At 37.3% G+C, this 15,176-nt stretch overlaps 1 protein-coding gene across 1 annotated transcript; it reads right to left on the reverse strand.

The window, feature by feature from the left end:
* Positions 1 to 305: 305 nt before the first annotated feature.
* On the reverse strand, positions 306 to 14,500 carry LOC100887833. The gene is made up of 16 exons (XM_030974716.1): positions 14,404 to 14,500; positions 13,108 to 13,194; positions 11,807 to 11,945; positions 10,333 to 10,508; positions 9,592 to 9,791; positions 9,194 to 9,359; positions 8,390 to 8,505; positions 7,458 to 7,604; positions 6,808 to 6,952; positions 6,097 to 6,243; positions 4,988 to 5,236; positions 4,151 to 4,449; positions 3,277 to 3,556; positions 2,565 to 2,775; positions 1,644 to 1,762; positions 306 to 1,298 (listed from the first exon to the last, which is right to left on the reverse strand). The coding sequence occupies exons 2-16, from the start codon at positions 13,184 to 13,186 to the stop codon at positions 1,180 to 1,182; spliced, it is 2,592 nt and encodes an 863-aa protein (XP_030830576.1). The 5' UTR covers positions 13,187 to 13,194; positions 14,404 to 14,500; the 3' UTR covers positions 306 to 1,179.
* Positions 14,501 to 15,176: the final 676 nt, after the last annotated feature.

The raw sequence follows: 15,176 nt of genomic DNA on the forward strand, positions 1-15,176 counted from the left end.
TTGTTGCAATATTTGTTTAGTCTTTGTAAGTTGGTATCATTAGCTAGATGTCAAAGATATACCCTTTTTAAGTCCCTGAAATACATGTATCATCGACTAGAATTTCCTATTCAAATATGTAAATAGGTCTTTGGGAAAACAAATTGTTTTTCAAACTTAACGAGAGATTAGAAAGAGCAGATAAAAAGGGCAGAGAGAGAGAGAGAGAGAGAGAGATGAAGAGAGAGAGAGATAAAGAGGGAGGGAGAGAGAGAGAGAGAGAGAGAGAGAGAGAGACAAAGAGGGAGGGAGAGAGAGTACCAACATGTATTACAAAATATGATTTTAATCACATTTCCTGTTACAAGAACGAACAACGAACAAGTGATGCCCATGAAATAACATGAAACTGATTACAAAGATTGATTCACTAAATAATATATATATATAATTTGCAACATGGCTGTGAACATTCAAAAGAAATGTAATGTAGAGTAAAAAGCAGTAAGCTAAACATGTCAATCCCTTTCTTGAACTATAAGCTTTCTCACAAATAGGTCTAAAATATAAACATCTAAAACAAAGCTTGCCTACATCAATAATATAATATCTTGTTTCACCAAATTTATTTATTATTCTAGTAGGCCTGTATACCGGTATGCGAATTTAGATCAACAAATTAAGGTGATGTGCATGATCTAACGATTCATGTACATATCATGCTTGCCTGGTTTCCACTATTTACAAAATTTAAATCCACCTCTACACGTACAAATCATGAATATGCACATGGTGTATTCGTAACGAAGGATTTGAAGACTCCGATTTCATGTATCACAAAAATAAGCAAAATGTTGATCGACGGTAAAGTATTGGTGTTATACTGACTCTAATTTGCAGACATTTAACATCATACAACCAACCCCTCCCGGAGAAGAGGTAAACAGAACAAAAATCTTTGATATGAAATATAAATAAAATGTTCTTATAAAAAAGAAGGTTTTTCCACTATCAGAGGTGTCAAACCAACCCGCATTGTGTTTCGACAAGGAGGTAAATCGCTGTAAAATGATGCGATCATTGGGTCTATGTGCGGGCAATAATATCAGCTCCGGCAAATGGATGACTTTCATCTTCATATACGGCCATCGGATGAGAACCATCTTTGAGAGACGTTTAGAGAGTTTGAAGAAGTTCACGTCAAGGTATAGTGATACCACAGTCGTACCAGCTGACGATAATCTTGCCGGTCCATGTGCGATACCCGCCTCCAATAGAACCAAACGAAACAGGCTCACCCCACACACTCCGGTAGTATCCTGGTAATACAATGAAACAGATGGAAGAATTGATAATAATAATAATGGAACATTTTCTGCCACTATCATTGGAATTTTCGACTAGAAAGATAATCCCTTAATCCCATAATTTGTTTTTCCTCTTCAATTATTGGTGTATTCCAATTAAAATTTTAACAATACCCCCCCCCCCCAAAAAAAAAATATATATATAAAAAAATCACTTACTCTCTGCCTCTCTCTCTCTCTCTATCTCTCTGTGTCTCTCTTTGTGTCTCTCTCTGCCTCTCTCTCTCTGCCTCTCTCTCTCTCTCTCTCTCTCTCTCTTTCTCTCTGTCTCTATGTTTCCCTCTCTCTCATCTTTACCTGATACTGCTGGCATGAGCAGCCAGTCACGTGATGTCTGAGCTAGAGTTTCGTTTTCATGATGGCCTCCCACAAACTCACAGTGATCGCTCCCTCCTCCACTCCCATCGCCAACGTTTCTGTTCCCAAACAGAGAAAGGAAAAAGGTGCATTTAGTCGGTTTGCCGCATACTGTAATCACGAACGTTTGGAAAATTGCAGAGTTTTGGCCTCGGCGAGTTATAAAGGAAGTTCACCTGACATTAAATTAAATTAATAATAAGAAAAGTGGTGAAATTTCAAAATCGTAAAATAATTGGCAACCGCTCTGTATTCAATCATCCATGCGCCCTTAATTTAAGTTTTGCAAATTTGTTTCTATTCATTCCCCGTATGGAAAAATCTTTTCCGTCTTTAATAACGAAGAAAATGAAAGTTTATGAAATTGTATGTACAGAACAAATCGAAGAGGAGTTCGCAAAATACGTCACAGTGTTGCCAATTTGTGTTTGATCGATCGCACCTTCATAAATTCATATATTTCTTACTTTTAAACGGAATGTGCTCAACTGTCACAGAATTTTTTGTTCCTCTCACTTTCTGCTTCTATCAAAACCAACTTAATACCAGGGTGGACTTACCTTTGAGTTAAGTCGCCAAAGGGTATACACAAATTCACTTGGCGTTTCTACCAGTAGTGAGCTTTAACAAATTTAATTTTTGGGTTTTATACTTCAAAGTGATATACTGCAGCCTTCACAGCCCACACGAAGAAGTAAGGCTATATGATGTAATTATACAGATTTTTAGGAAACTGTTATGTTTTTTAGAATAGTATTTGAACATCGGTAGACTTAATTATCATGTGTATTCAACTTTATATACTATTTAATTAAACCTATAGAGGAATTGACAATAATCCTTTCTCAAATCTTAACGTACAAGAACGTTTCTTCGAGGTCATTGGCTAGGAAGATCTTGTAATGACTAGGAGTCTGGCACAGCACGACCCCGACGTAACGGACACCGTAGTCGAGTTCGTTCTCCGATCCGCCTAAAAGTTTGACGTATTGATCACCGTGACATGCACAGAATGATCCATCGTAACGGAATGGGAAGGGCGTCCATCCAGTGCGGGATAGGGTCGATTCAACTGGAGAGAAATGGAAAGAAATGAAGAGAAGTGTCATTCAGGGATCGATTGATATTATAGCTGGATTTATCTCGCAAGAAAAATGTTTGAAGGGCGGTAATACACCCTGCTCAATATGATGCATACCGAAAAGCTATTTGAAGGAAGTACATGTACATACTAAATCTAGTTTTATAACTCATTTGTAAGAAGATCAAAATCGCGACAATCATATATATATATATATATTTATTATGTATACATGTATATATATATATAAATATATTTATGAAGCTGAAATCATGGCAACTGTCATGCATATATTATCATTTTTGCTGAACGGGCGGGTATATCTCTGTTATTGGAACATCAATATTTTTTTAATGTTAATCAATCCCTAACTTACAATATCCAAGCTTTATCTTCATACTTATGTACTTGGGTTGTGATACATAAATTAATCTCAAGTTCAGTTGCTATTAAAAGCAGATTACTCTTGAAAGCTAGATTCAAATAATTTACCTCTGGCCATAGGAATTATGGGTAATGGAAGTCTCATCCAATCTACGATTGGAGCTTCTCCTGGTACTGTCAGCACCCACCTATCAGCTCGATAGGTACCCGAGAAGGACCCCACGTCACCATACGTGTTCTGGACGTACTTGAGGAACTCTGCAGTGTGTAAGACGCCATCACCGTCCGTTCCGTAACCGAATGGGACACGACTCACTGTCACGACCGTCACGTTGGTGTGTAACAGTGAGACGACCTCAACGCTACTTAGGTCAAGGTAGTAACCCGTCTGGATGTCACATGGGAGAAAGAGAGAGAGAGAGAGAGAGAGAGAGAGAGATAGAGAGAGGGAGAGAGAGAGACAGAGAGAAAGTAAAGTTGGAGGACCTTTAGTACGGCACACGTACGATTGTAAATCAAACGTTCCTTGTGAGTTGTGAATACATGCACTCATGCAGACCGGGAAAATCGGTAGAAAAGTTGCAATTTTAAAATGGAATATTTTCTAAACTGAATGATGTACTCAGTAGCAAAGCAAGTGATTAATCCAAGAAAAGGAACAATCCTGAATGTTTAAATATTGGAACAGGAGGGCAACCGGTGTCAGCCCCAAAGAAATGTAGCAATGATATTTAGCCTAGAGCTATAATTCATGAATATCTGCAAAATAGACGTTCACAATAACTTTTCTTACAACATTTTGAATACAAGGATTCCAATATCAGATTCTCCTTAATGGTTGCTAAATATCGTTATCTTTGACTATAGCTGTTTAAATCAAATTCAGCCTACGAAATAAGCCAAAATCCTAATTTGTTTAACAACTAGTAGTAAAATGATAATCGTAAAGAAACATATACGTATATAGAATAAACTTTCTTACCAGTACAAATTTATTAATCATGATGCCCTCATCAACACTAACAAGCCAGCGGACTGGTTCATACGAGCTAAACACAATGGTGATAGGACCTTGATCTCCACCCGTCACTCTAACATGTACATCACCCGGAGAAGCCGGTCTGGTGTGAACGGGACCTTCATAAACACTGATGATATGCACGTTAGATTCGGGGTTGCCTTCACACGCGAAAGTGTCAGCTATACGCGTGTCATCTCGGAAAGTTGCGGTGGCTAACGCATATGAGTTGTTGCGGTAGATACGACAAGATCCAACGATAGCTGAAAGGAATGGAGGAAAAGAGGTGATGGTAATAACTAGATGGAACAACAGTGTCTTTTTCAGGATGAGTTAAGCAGCAATTATTATATCAATCAATGATTGAGAAACGGTAAGCCTATAGTTTTTTTGTTAAAGTAAAAGCACTGATAGACAAAACAACTGTAGTTTCGATCACTTAGCTGGTTGAAAAGAAATGAATAAAGAAATGAAGAGAGAAAGGAATAGAGAAAGGAAGAAACAAAAAAAGTTAGAAAGAAAGGAAGAAGACAGAACAAAAGAAAGAAAGAAAGTAGGAAGGAAAAGAAGGAAAAGAAGATAGAAGTAAACTAATTAAGAAGAAAAAACCCACACAATTATTAAACAATACGTTTTATATCACGACCAAATCGAACAAATAAGGTTAAAATGAGTGAATTAATCAATGGATCTTGTTTGAATGACTAACATGAAGATATCATTTTGTATACCAAAGTGTGCAATGGATGACTGATGTGAAGGTGTAATAATATATTTAATGAGAGCACAAGATATATTTACGTAAACATGAGACCCGAGAGTAGTCCGGAGAGTCACAGACGCAGTATCCCCCATGGCAACGAGCTAGGTTACTAACATGCCAACACATATTATGACGACATGGTAGGGCATCTTCTTGAATAGGAGCTCTCGTGGTCACTGGTCTCGTCTCTGTGATCACGGGGTAGTTCGTCATCGTTGGGGTGGTCGATTCCGGGGGCGATGTGGATGTTGGGAGTCCATCGGGGCAGTCAAATGTTTCAATGCGTTCTGATTTGAGGTAAAGAGATGGGGAATGGGGTATTAAATCAGCAAAATCAATTAATACAATATTTCTAATCAATTAAGGACAGAAGATAGGAAGGAATTCCTTGAGTGCCATGAGAGCCGAAATCGGCTGCCTAGCAGAGCCGGGGTTAAGGTTGAAGCGCCTTGAGCACCATGCATGGTGGTTATGTGCGTTATATAAATATCCAATATATTTGTTTTTATTAAGATAGCGAAGATACACCTCAGTTCACCTTCTTATAGATACCTACATCCATCTTGAAGATAGTAGTCTAAACATCCTCTAAACATGTTGTAGCCTAAACATCCTTTCGGTTGAAACTTTGATGACGTTGACAACAGGTATGATAATATTCAAGAATTGAAGTTAATCGGATTCTAGATTCCGGAAGCATAGTTTAGGGCTGTTAAGTCTACATGGGTATGTTTTTGGAGACGGTTACTTTTAACTGTTTGTCCGTCTATGTAATGTAATATCAGGAATTATGCGCATCCTGTTCAAAACCCAACTGATAAAACAAGCCTCTCGTATATGATTCATAAGTACGAGTAATTTTCAAATAAGGTAATTATGTGAATATATTATGTATCCAGAAGTTTCTCATTTTTCACATGCCCTTTGTTACAAATTGCTTTTGACGAACTGGAAGAAAAGAACTCATTATGGGCATTTATGCACTGAGCAATTATTGAGATTTGTAAATAGATTTTTGAGTCGATCTCACTTCTATATTGCGTGTGAATCCAAAAATTCTCTGGAAAAACTTTTTGGGAGCGAATGAATGCCCCTCCCTATAATGTACCGTAATGTATATATTACGAGTATTCATAAGACGGCTTACCGTGGAGATCAAATATCTCTTCATCTTTCCTGTTTAGTTCTTCTTGGAAGTATTCGATGAGATGCTGCTGCTCTTGGTTGAGAAGACGAAGATTGTTCGATTCCTTGACGGAGGCACGCAGCTCCTCACCTAACTCAAACGAGGACTCTAGGAGAAAAATAATAGTGAGCGAGGGTTAACAGGAGTCAATGGGGAGGGAGGGGTGGAGGAAGGGAGGGAGGGAGAAAGAGAGAAAGAGAGAGAGAGAGAGAGAGAGAGAGAGAGAGAGAGAGAAAGAGGGGAGGGAAAAAAGAGAATGAGAAATAAATGGAGAGATAAAAAGTAGAGAGTCGCAAAATTGAATAGTAAATATAAAAAATAAAGATTTAAGTATACATGAGAGAGAAAGAGGAAGATGGTCCAGACTCCTGAGGTAGACATGGTATAGAAAAGCAGAATATGAGATGATTTTGAAAGAAGAAGTAAATAAGTGAGAAAAAAGGGGATAACAAGAAAGAGAGAGATGCAGAGCGAGCCTTCACGGTCTTTAATCTTAAAAATAAATAGAAAGAGAGGGGTGGAGAGGGAGAGAGATAAATAGGGCGTTGGTTATTAAAATGCGAAAACTGTTTTAATACAGATACAAACATGGTAATCATGAATAGTTATATACCCACTAGAATGTTATGATTATAATACAATTATAACTACATGAATATTACTTTTATCTACCTTCACAGGTCTGCATGTCTTGTTGTACAAGATCCATGATCCATTGCCTGAAGCGATGAACCCGTGTATAGACCCCGGGGTAGCCTGGTCGGGCGCATCCTACTCCCCAACTCACAATACCAAGCAGATACCACCTGTTGTTATCCTGTGTGCAAAAAATATCAAAAATCAAAATATTATTTGCACTTAAAAGATGCAGTAGATATAGATAAAACATTTAAATCAGATCGAAAATGATCGTACTAATTTTGAAAGAAAGGTTGTTTTCTCTTTTTATTCAACATTGAGAAGCCTAAAGTAAAGAATTTCTAACATGGATGTATATTGCTCAATTATAATAATGTTGACGCGATATGTCTTATACAATTCAGTCAATCAATCTTTGAAAATTATATTTGTAAATTGCTTATAGATGTGTCATAGACGAATGAAGCGCTATATTAACCCAAACTTGTAGAGCGCATATATTGTCTACCATTATACTTTTATTCTTAATACACCAAGTATATATTGTGCGATTTGATAAATGAAAAAATTGCTTTGCAAAGATTCCTGTCATTTAAAAAAGTTAAATTTAGCTTGCCTGCCATACGGCATAACAATGATACAGTCATGAACATGGTGAATAAGATCTCGACTACCATGGTTACCTTGGTAACAAAAGGACCACCACTGTCTCCCTGACATGCGTCCCGCTCGTCTGCCTTGCGCCCTCCATCTGCGCAGAACATGTTATTGGTGATGATGTCGATATGACTTCTACCGCAATCCTGCATACTGGCGATCGTTAAACGAACCTTAAAGAGAGAATCATAATGATGCGAAGAGGTGATATTTTTGTTTTGCGTTTGATACAAATATCAAGTGATCAGAGTTTCAGTTTTTATTTTCATTTCTGAACAAAACGGTCAATTTAAACAATCTTTACAAAAATAATCAGTCAAATAAATCAATGTACATTGATAAAAAAGCATTTTGTAGATCATTATAGAGACGAAGAGATTGTACAATATGATAGAGAAATTAACATGAAGAAAATAATGATGAATATTGTGATCCTCCTGGCAGTGTGCATGTGCATTGCATTGGGTGTGACTGTTGTCAAACCTTAGAGGGACTTGGATTCCGATGAAAAAATATTTATCGAGATATCATTCTTTTATTCTATTGACCATATCTTATTGTATATTTTACACCATATTCTAGTTTCCGATGTTGGCATACACTATAAAAAAAATTCAATTACTGTCGTCAGTGACGTAGCGTAGGTCCAGCCATTGATTGGATTTGGCTTTAAAAAAAGGGAAGCTTGTAAAACGTGAATTAACAATGATATCGATTAAGGGGAGGTCAAAACAGGTTCTTTCCAATCATTCCCCCTTCTCTCTCTCTCCCTTTGTCATCCGATTAGAAGGGTCACGTTCTCCTGTCCCCTAATAACTACGCCATTTCTTGCTGTAACTTTTGCCGATAAAAACAAATCAACGAACAATCAACCTCGCACCAATCTCTTTAATTGTACAAGCCATACAAAATAATGAAGGTGACTTATTTCCTCTGAATTGATGATAATAGATCTTACCCTCCTGAGATATCGAGAATAGTCACCAGCTTCTTCAGTGTTTCCCCATCCAGTAACAAAGCCTCGTGTTTCCGCCTTGAGGAGTTCATCAGCTCTCAACTCACTGGGTAAACAAACTGATCGCATCATAATTTATTGTAATCAATATTCAATAACTTTTTGGTAGAAAAGAGGGCATTTTTTACAATGATATGATATTTTAACTTAAAAACAAGCCGAAAAGCATGTACCGTTTTGCATATTAAGCATAAACATTATGTTTGATTGACATAATGTGCATGCACTTCAAAATATTTAATGTACGTCATGACTATTTATGCTATCCATTCCACTTACCCTCAGTCTAACGTTCGTTTACAAAATGTCCTTTACATGTAATTAGCTATGGCAATTTGAAACGCCCTTTTTCTTTTTTTCTTCTATTCTGCTATGTCTGCCATCCCCTTTTCTTCCTCTCTCATACTCTTCTCTCCATCTCGCCCTCGCTCACCTTCGAGCCTCTCTTCCATTTATCCTCTTTCTTTCTATATGTCATCTTAAATTATCTATGTTACACTATAACTTTGAAATTTGTTATCCAATGTACACAAATTGAGAATGATCCTATCTGCTTGGATTGAAATCAATAACGTTTGAATTTGATTTTGAATTTGAATCTTAAATGCATCCCTATTTTATATAATGTATCGTTTAGTGTGCGTCTGTATGTGGTAGCGGGGGGGGGGGGGGGGGGGGGGGGGGGGGAGGGGTGGCACGATCCCCTATCTGATGGAAGAGTAATACAAGTAAAGTAAGAGAACTAACGTGGAATGATGTAGTCCGTGTATGTGACAGGCTGCTGGAGTTTGATGAGTGCAATATCTGAGTCGTAAGTTTGTTCGTTGAAGTTTGGATGTTTAATGATCTGTTCAGCTCGGAAGGTACGCTCGTTATCTGAGATGGCTTCAATATCGTGCTCACCAAGGCGAATCTGAAGATAAAACACATATGAACATAACCTGTGACTCAATCGTGAATTAATCTGACTCGTTTAAAGCCAGATTTGAAGATATGCCAATGCCTAAAACTTCCATTTCAATCAATACATTTTTAATGCTTTGCTGGGAACGTAAAAGTAACAGTAAGTACAAATTCAAGACAAATATTTGGAACCAAATCAGTCAGGCCTATCGGATGACATACATATAAATTGAAATCCTTACCTCAAACTCGTCAATTGAGAGCCCAGAGAGTGAGAAACAATGTGATGCAGTAACCACCCATCTTCTATTGAGTAACACCCCTCCACAGAGTGGTTTACCTTCATTAGTGTTCCATAGAAGAGCTGTCCATGGCGACTGACCCTCGTTTGAGACCTTACCACCTACCACCTTGCCTCGTACTCTACAGTAGCCACATTGAACTGAATAAAAGAACACAAAATAGACACTTTCTTAGATATATCTTGCTTTTTTACCAAATTGTGAATGCGCTGTTGATGTTAAAACCATACATATCTGTTATTATTGTTATCATTATCATTATCATTACTACTATCATCATCGTCATCATCATCATCACCATCATCATCGTAATCATCATCATCATCATTATCATCATCATCATCATCATCATCATCATCGTCATCATCATCATCATCACCATCATCATCGTAATCATCATCATCATCATTATCATCATCATCATCATCATCATCATCATCATCATCGTCGTCGTCATCATCACCGTCGTCATCATTAACCCCTAATCTTCTTGTTTAGTATCCTACAGTAGCCACATCAGTCTGAGAAAGAGTGATAGAGTACATAACAGGGATAGGGTCACCCTGTGTGTAAAAAATGCTAATTCCAATTAGCTATCTTTCTTAATTATGTATCTGTCTGTTTGCCGTGTATTTCTATGTGCATCCTTTTGTTTTAATCGTAACAGAACTTTCTACTTACAAGCGCTATTGCTGTCTACATCCGAATCGGTTGGTGGCGCTATATCAAGCCAGAATCGATGAGTGATGATCTGTGAATCTTGTGTGAGAATAAGACAGGAATACATGCCTCGATCCCATAGTTCAGAATTCAAGATCACCATTCCTTCCTTTTGATCCAGAAATATACGACCATCTCTGAGAGAGAGAGAGAGAGAGAGAGAGAGAGAGAGAGAGAGAGAGAGAGAGAGAGAGAGAGAGAGAGAGAGATAGTGTGTGTGAGAGCTTTTTAAAATTAAAAACAAATCGAATTAGTAATTTCAACGAAAATTGCAATCACAAGTTACTTTATTGAATACGCTGAGTGAAATGACAAATCGTCACGGAGTATGCCATTTAAAACCCCACAAGCAGCGACAAGGCCGGGGGAGGGAAATGGGGAGGGGGAGAGGGACATTTACTCAACTAGTCGAAGTATTTACCCTTACATGTAGTAGCCCCCCCCCCCCCCTCCCAGGGGGGCGGATCCAGACGGCGGCAGGAGGTGGCCAAAGCGGGGTCCAATTCGTGAGAAAATATTTAGTGGCAAAACAGCCAGCCGGTAAATAAGCGGGGAGGTGGGGGGAGGGGTAGAGAGCACTAACTTTTGGTTGCCCCCGAAAATGTGAAAATCGCACCCCCTTGAGCACTAGGGGAGGGGCCGTCTTCTTTATTTAAAATAAATAAAGGTAAAGTTAACGTGTTTTTACCTGTTTTGTCCCCAGGTGAGAGGGTCACCCCTGGATCCCTCATTTCCCCCCCCCTCCGTTTTTTCCTTCAAATCACCAATGGCCACCCAAACATATTCGTTGTTTATCAAATAGCCACTACCCTTTTAGTTATCCTATAACCACTAGTTCATACAGCATAATCAGATAATACAGCAATATTCCGTCCTTGAATAGCGCATAATCACGTTATGATAACTTCTCGATCTATATGCTTCCAAAAGAGATTTGATATCATTTGCTTCTGCAACCGTAGCGATCAGTGCATTCAAGGAATAAAATCTATCGGGTACCCACTTATGATATCTGGGGGGTGTTTCACAAAGATCCGAAGTCGAACTTAACTCTAAGTTAGACTTAAACATTATGGAGAGCCATAATATGGAGCCTTAAAATAAAATATATTCAAAAGCAAAAGTTCAAGTATTTTAGACTTTTTTTTATAAATTCTACATCAAGAACATGACAATCCCACGATAATAGAAAATATGAATTATTTGAATTAACATTTATGCCTTTTAAAATAACTTTTAACAAGTATTTTCATAGATGCTAACGGCTTTCCATAATTGAGTTAAGTTCGACTTAGGATCTTTGTGAAACACCCCCCCCCCCCCCCCAGGGTCGAGAGCGGCAAATGACGTTAGTGCTGCGGCATGTATTCGAACCACGTGCCTTGTAGCTCAGAGTCCAGAGACTTATCCACTAGACCACAACACCTTTACATACCTATACGCATCTGTAATTTGTACCACGTCGTTATCTTTATTCCAACTGATCAAGAGGGCCTCACCATCAGGTGGCACACAATCCAGTAGAACATCATCTCCTGCTGATGCCGTGATGTTACGAATCTCGGGATCAATCACTGAATAAGAGAAACCCATAATAATAATAAAAATAATAATAATAATAATAGCCTAATAATCCACTCCAAATTTTATTAAACCGAAACGGAAATTCTTTTTGCCCAATTGATCGTGAGCCCGGCAGCCACTGAGCAGCGCCAGATCGACGTTGCTATATCCCTTATTGTTGATTGCCAAACAAGGTAGCAACATGTAAAACATCGGGAAGGAATCAATTAATCTTATTCGTAAGCAAAATATAAACACATGACTGAAATCTTTAAAAATGTTTGGAATTATGAACCTTCGGAAAAATAAACATTAGGAAAAGTAAGTAACACCCAAAGGACCAATGGGACATGGATTTGTAGAGAATGAACATCTATGGAGTACATAACCACGTTACAATAACGAAGTTTGCTCTCTTCCTTCCTTTGTAGTTTTGGTTACTACACTCGGAAAAGTGGAATACACATTCATATGGCATTATTACTCTGTGCTTGTTTTTTTTATACTTCCTTTGTTTATATTAAAACTAAACAATATGGTCACCCTGAGGGGGCTTTTGAAACAAAAGAATATATATATATATAGACCCTGGATCTGTTCTTGCTCATATCTATCGAATATTAAGTATCCACATAAGATTGCCCCCTGCGTTTTTTGCAACAAAATAAAAACTTTCGTATTATTATCTAGCCTTTAATGTCATCAAAAATCGGACACAATGGCTTGTAGAGGACCTTCACAGAAATATCTGTTTAATTTAGCTTATAATTGATTACCATAACCTTTCATATCTGTACCTTTCCTATCGCACTTTGTATAAATGTATCATGTATGTATTTCATCTTTTGCACAAGCTGCGCCTTGAGCATTTGACTATCAAGTGGATTTGGCGCCTTATAAATCATATGTATTATTATTATTATGTCAGTGAAAACACATCATTTTGAGTGCCTTTGAGCGTCAGTGATCTTTAAACTGGTTTTAATCATTAATACAAAAGAACAAATTATTCGGCCTACACGATGTCATTCTATTTAATAGGCTGAAGATCGATGTCTAACATCAGTCTTGCCGTAATTATGGCGTCAATTCATAGGATTTTAAGATTGGTGGATCTTAAAATCTTAGATTGGTACATGTATTAAATAAAGATTGACTTTATAATCAACTTACGTTGTGCGACAGATCTTGATAATAAACAGCACACAATGATGAGGACGCCAGCTGGAAACCAAGCATCTAAGAAATGCATGGTGATGGCTTTGATTTCAAAAGGAAAACAAATGCTTTCGTTACAATATCCATCTTTTATTCTTTATACATGTACCTTTGATAATTTGCAGAACTGTTAAAGGTACTATGTCCCATTTGCAGGCCAAAAAATAAAAAGATTAAATACCAACGGCATTTGAAAGATAATACTTATTTAGAACTTCCCTCAAAACAGAAGGGCTTTGAAGAAGTTTTTAAGTGAGAAAATAACGACCATTAGTTGTAGAATCGACGTCAATGACTGCAATCCATTTAGTAATAGTTTGATTTCGGACCCTTGTACCGAATTGGTGTACGTTTTGTGCTGCGCAAAGATTCAATTTTGGCCATTACAAGAAGTGGGTTATTGATGTAGACAAAAACTAACGTTTAAATTTCACAGATACGACATACACCATGTACGTGACATATTCATAATTCCTGCAAAGTTCTACAGAATTTGATGTTTGCTGCAAATGGGACATAGTACCTTTAAAGCCGCTTTAAAGTCACTACTGTTAATGTCACTACTACTACTACTACTACTACTACTACTACTACTACTACTACTACTACTTCTACTACTACTACTACTTCTACTACTACTACTACTGCTATACTACTACTACTACTACTACTACTACTACTACTACTACTATTACTACTACTACTACTACTACTACTACCACTACCACTAATACTACTACTACTACTACTACTACTGCTACTACTACTGCTACTACTGCTACTACTACTACTACTACTACTACTACTTCTAATACTACCACTACTACTATTACTGCTGCTGCTACTACTACTACTACTAATTGGGGCAGCGCCAGGAGCGTCACGATGTGACGGACATGTGCGCTATTTAAGAAGCCACCATTATTATTATTATTATTATTATTATTATTATTACTACTATATATACTTCTACTACAACTTATGCTACTCAGCTCCTCCTCGTCCTCGCACTCCTTCTCCTACTATTATAGTACTTTTTCTTATAATACTTCTACTTATTCTCTTTTATCGCTCATTCAAATTCACCTTTCATTAGAATTGAGGAAAATACACACGAACTTAATAATTCTCTAAAAGATGGACGGAAAAGCGTCACGATTGCCCGAATGTCATGATTTTTGTTTTATACATGTACCTTACACGCGCTATACAAAAAGAAATGTTATATTAAATACTATAATCATAACTTACCATAAAGGTAACTCCTTTTTCACTTGCTATGTGCAGCAATAATACAACGAAGAGCCGGGCTGATAAAACTACCCATGGACCATTCAGATGTGTCCTAGTGGCGCTAACAGACAATAGGTAATGAACTCAACTCTGTTCGTTTTAGTAGTTTCCTTTACGAGTACAGTGCGTCAAAAAAATAAATATTAAACTGGTATTTTATTTCATTGTCAATGATAAATCTTCCGTTATGGCATGTTTGTACAATTATAACATATTGTCTATTTGTAGTTCACTAGCCAATTGTTCGTTTGACACCCTCTCCTATTCACAATGGTCTGCAGTTTGATAGGTGGAACTATATTAGCCAGGACAAACTCACTCCTTTGTCAACTGTTATTCCTTCTTCTGTATTTTTTTTTAATGAATACAAGTTAAACAAACATGATGTTCTTGCTGCCAATAATCAAATAAATATTATTTGACTTCGGAATAAAAATATTGCCATTTAACTTGACTGAAAGAAAGAAAGAAAAAGGAAGCCAACTCATTACTGTATGTCATACAGAAGTTTTGATATTGGAATAACTGAATTCAGTTCAATAATATTGACACAATTATCTGATGAAATACCCGTAGTAAAACGAAAAGAAGAGGCAGATTAATTTTCTCGAACAGAGGTCAAAGATAAACATTATTCTGCTTTTTTACTTGGGCGGACTGTAGCATTCTCTCATACCGGTTTCAGCACCGGAAATGATAAGGAAGGTGGGAAGGAAGTGCTCTCAGTTCAA

The sequence above is a fragment of the Strongylocentrotus purpuratus genome, unplaced genomic scaffold (genome assembly GCF_000002235.5).
Source record: "Strongylocentrotus purpuratus isolate Spur 01 unplaced genomic scaffold, Spur_5.0 spur5_scaffold_7, whole genome shotgun sequence".
Classification (NCBI taxonomy): domain Eukaryota; kingdom Metazoa; phylum Echinodermata; class Echinoidea; order Camarodonta; family Strongylocentrotidae; genus Strongylocentrotus; species Strongylocentrotus purpuratus.

Coding starts and splice junctions, on each gene's coding strand:
- LOC100887833 (XM_030974716.1), bottom strand. CDS start 13,186: ATGCATTTCTTAGATGCTTGGTTTCCAGCTGGCGTCCTCATCATTGTG. Junction 11,946..13,107: donor ATCAAGATCTGTCGCACAAC/GTAAGTTGATTA, acceptor TCTCTTATTCAG/TGATTGATCCCGAGATTCGT. Junction 4,450..4,987: donor CTCTCGGGTCTCATGTTTAC/GTAAATATATCT, acceptor CATTCCTTTCAG/CTATCGTTGGATCTTGTCGT.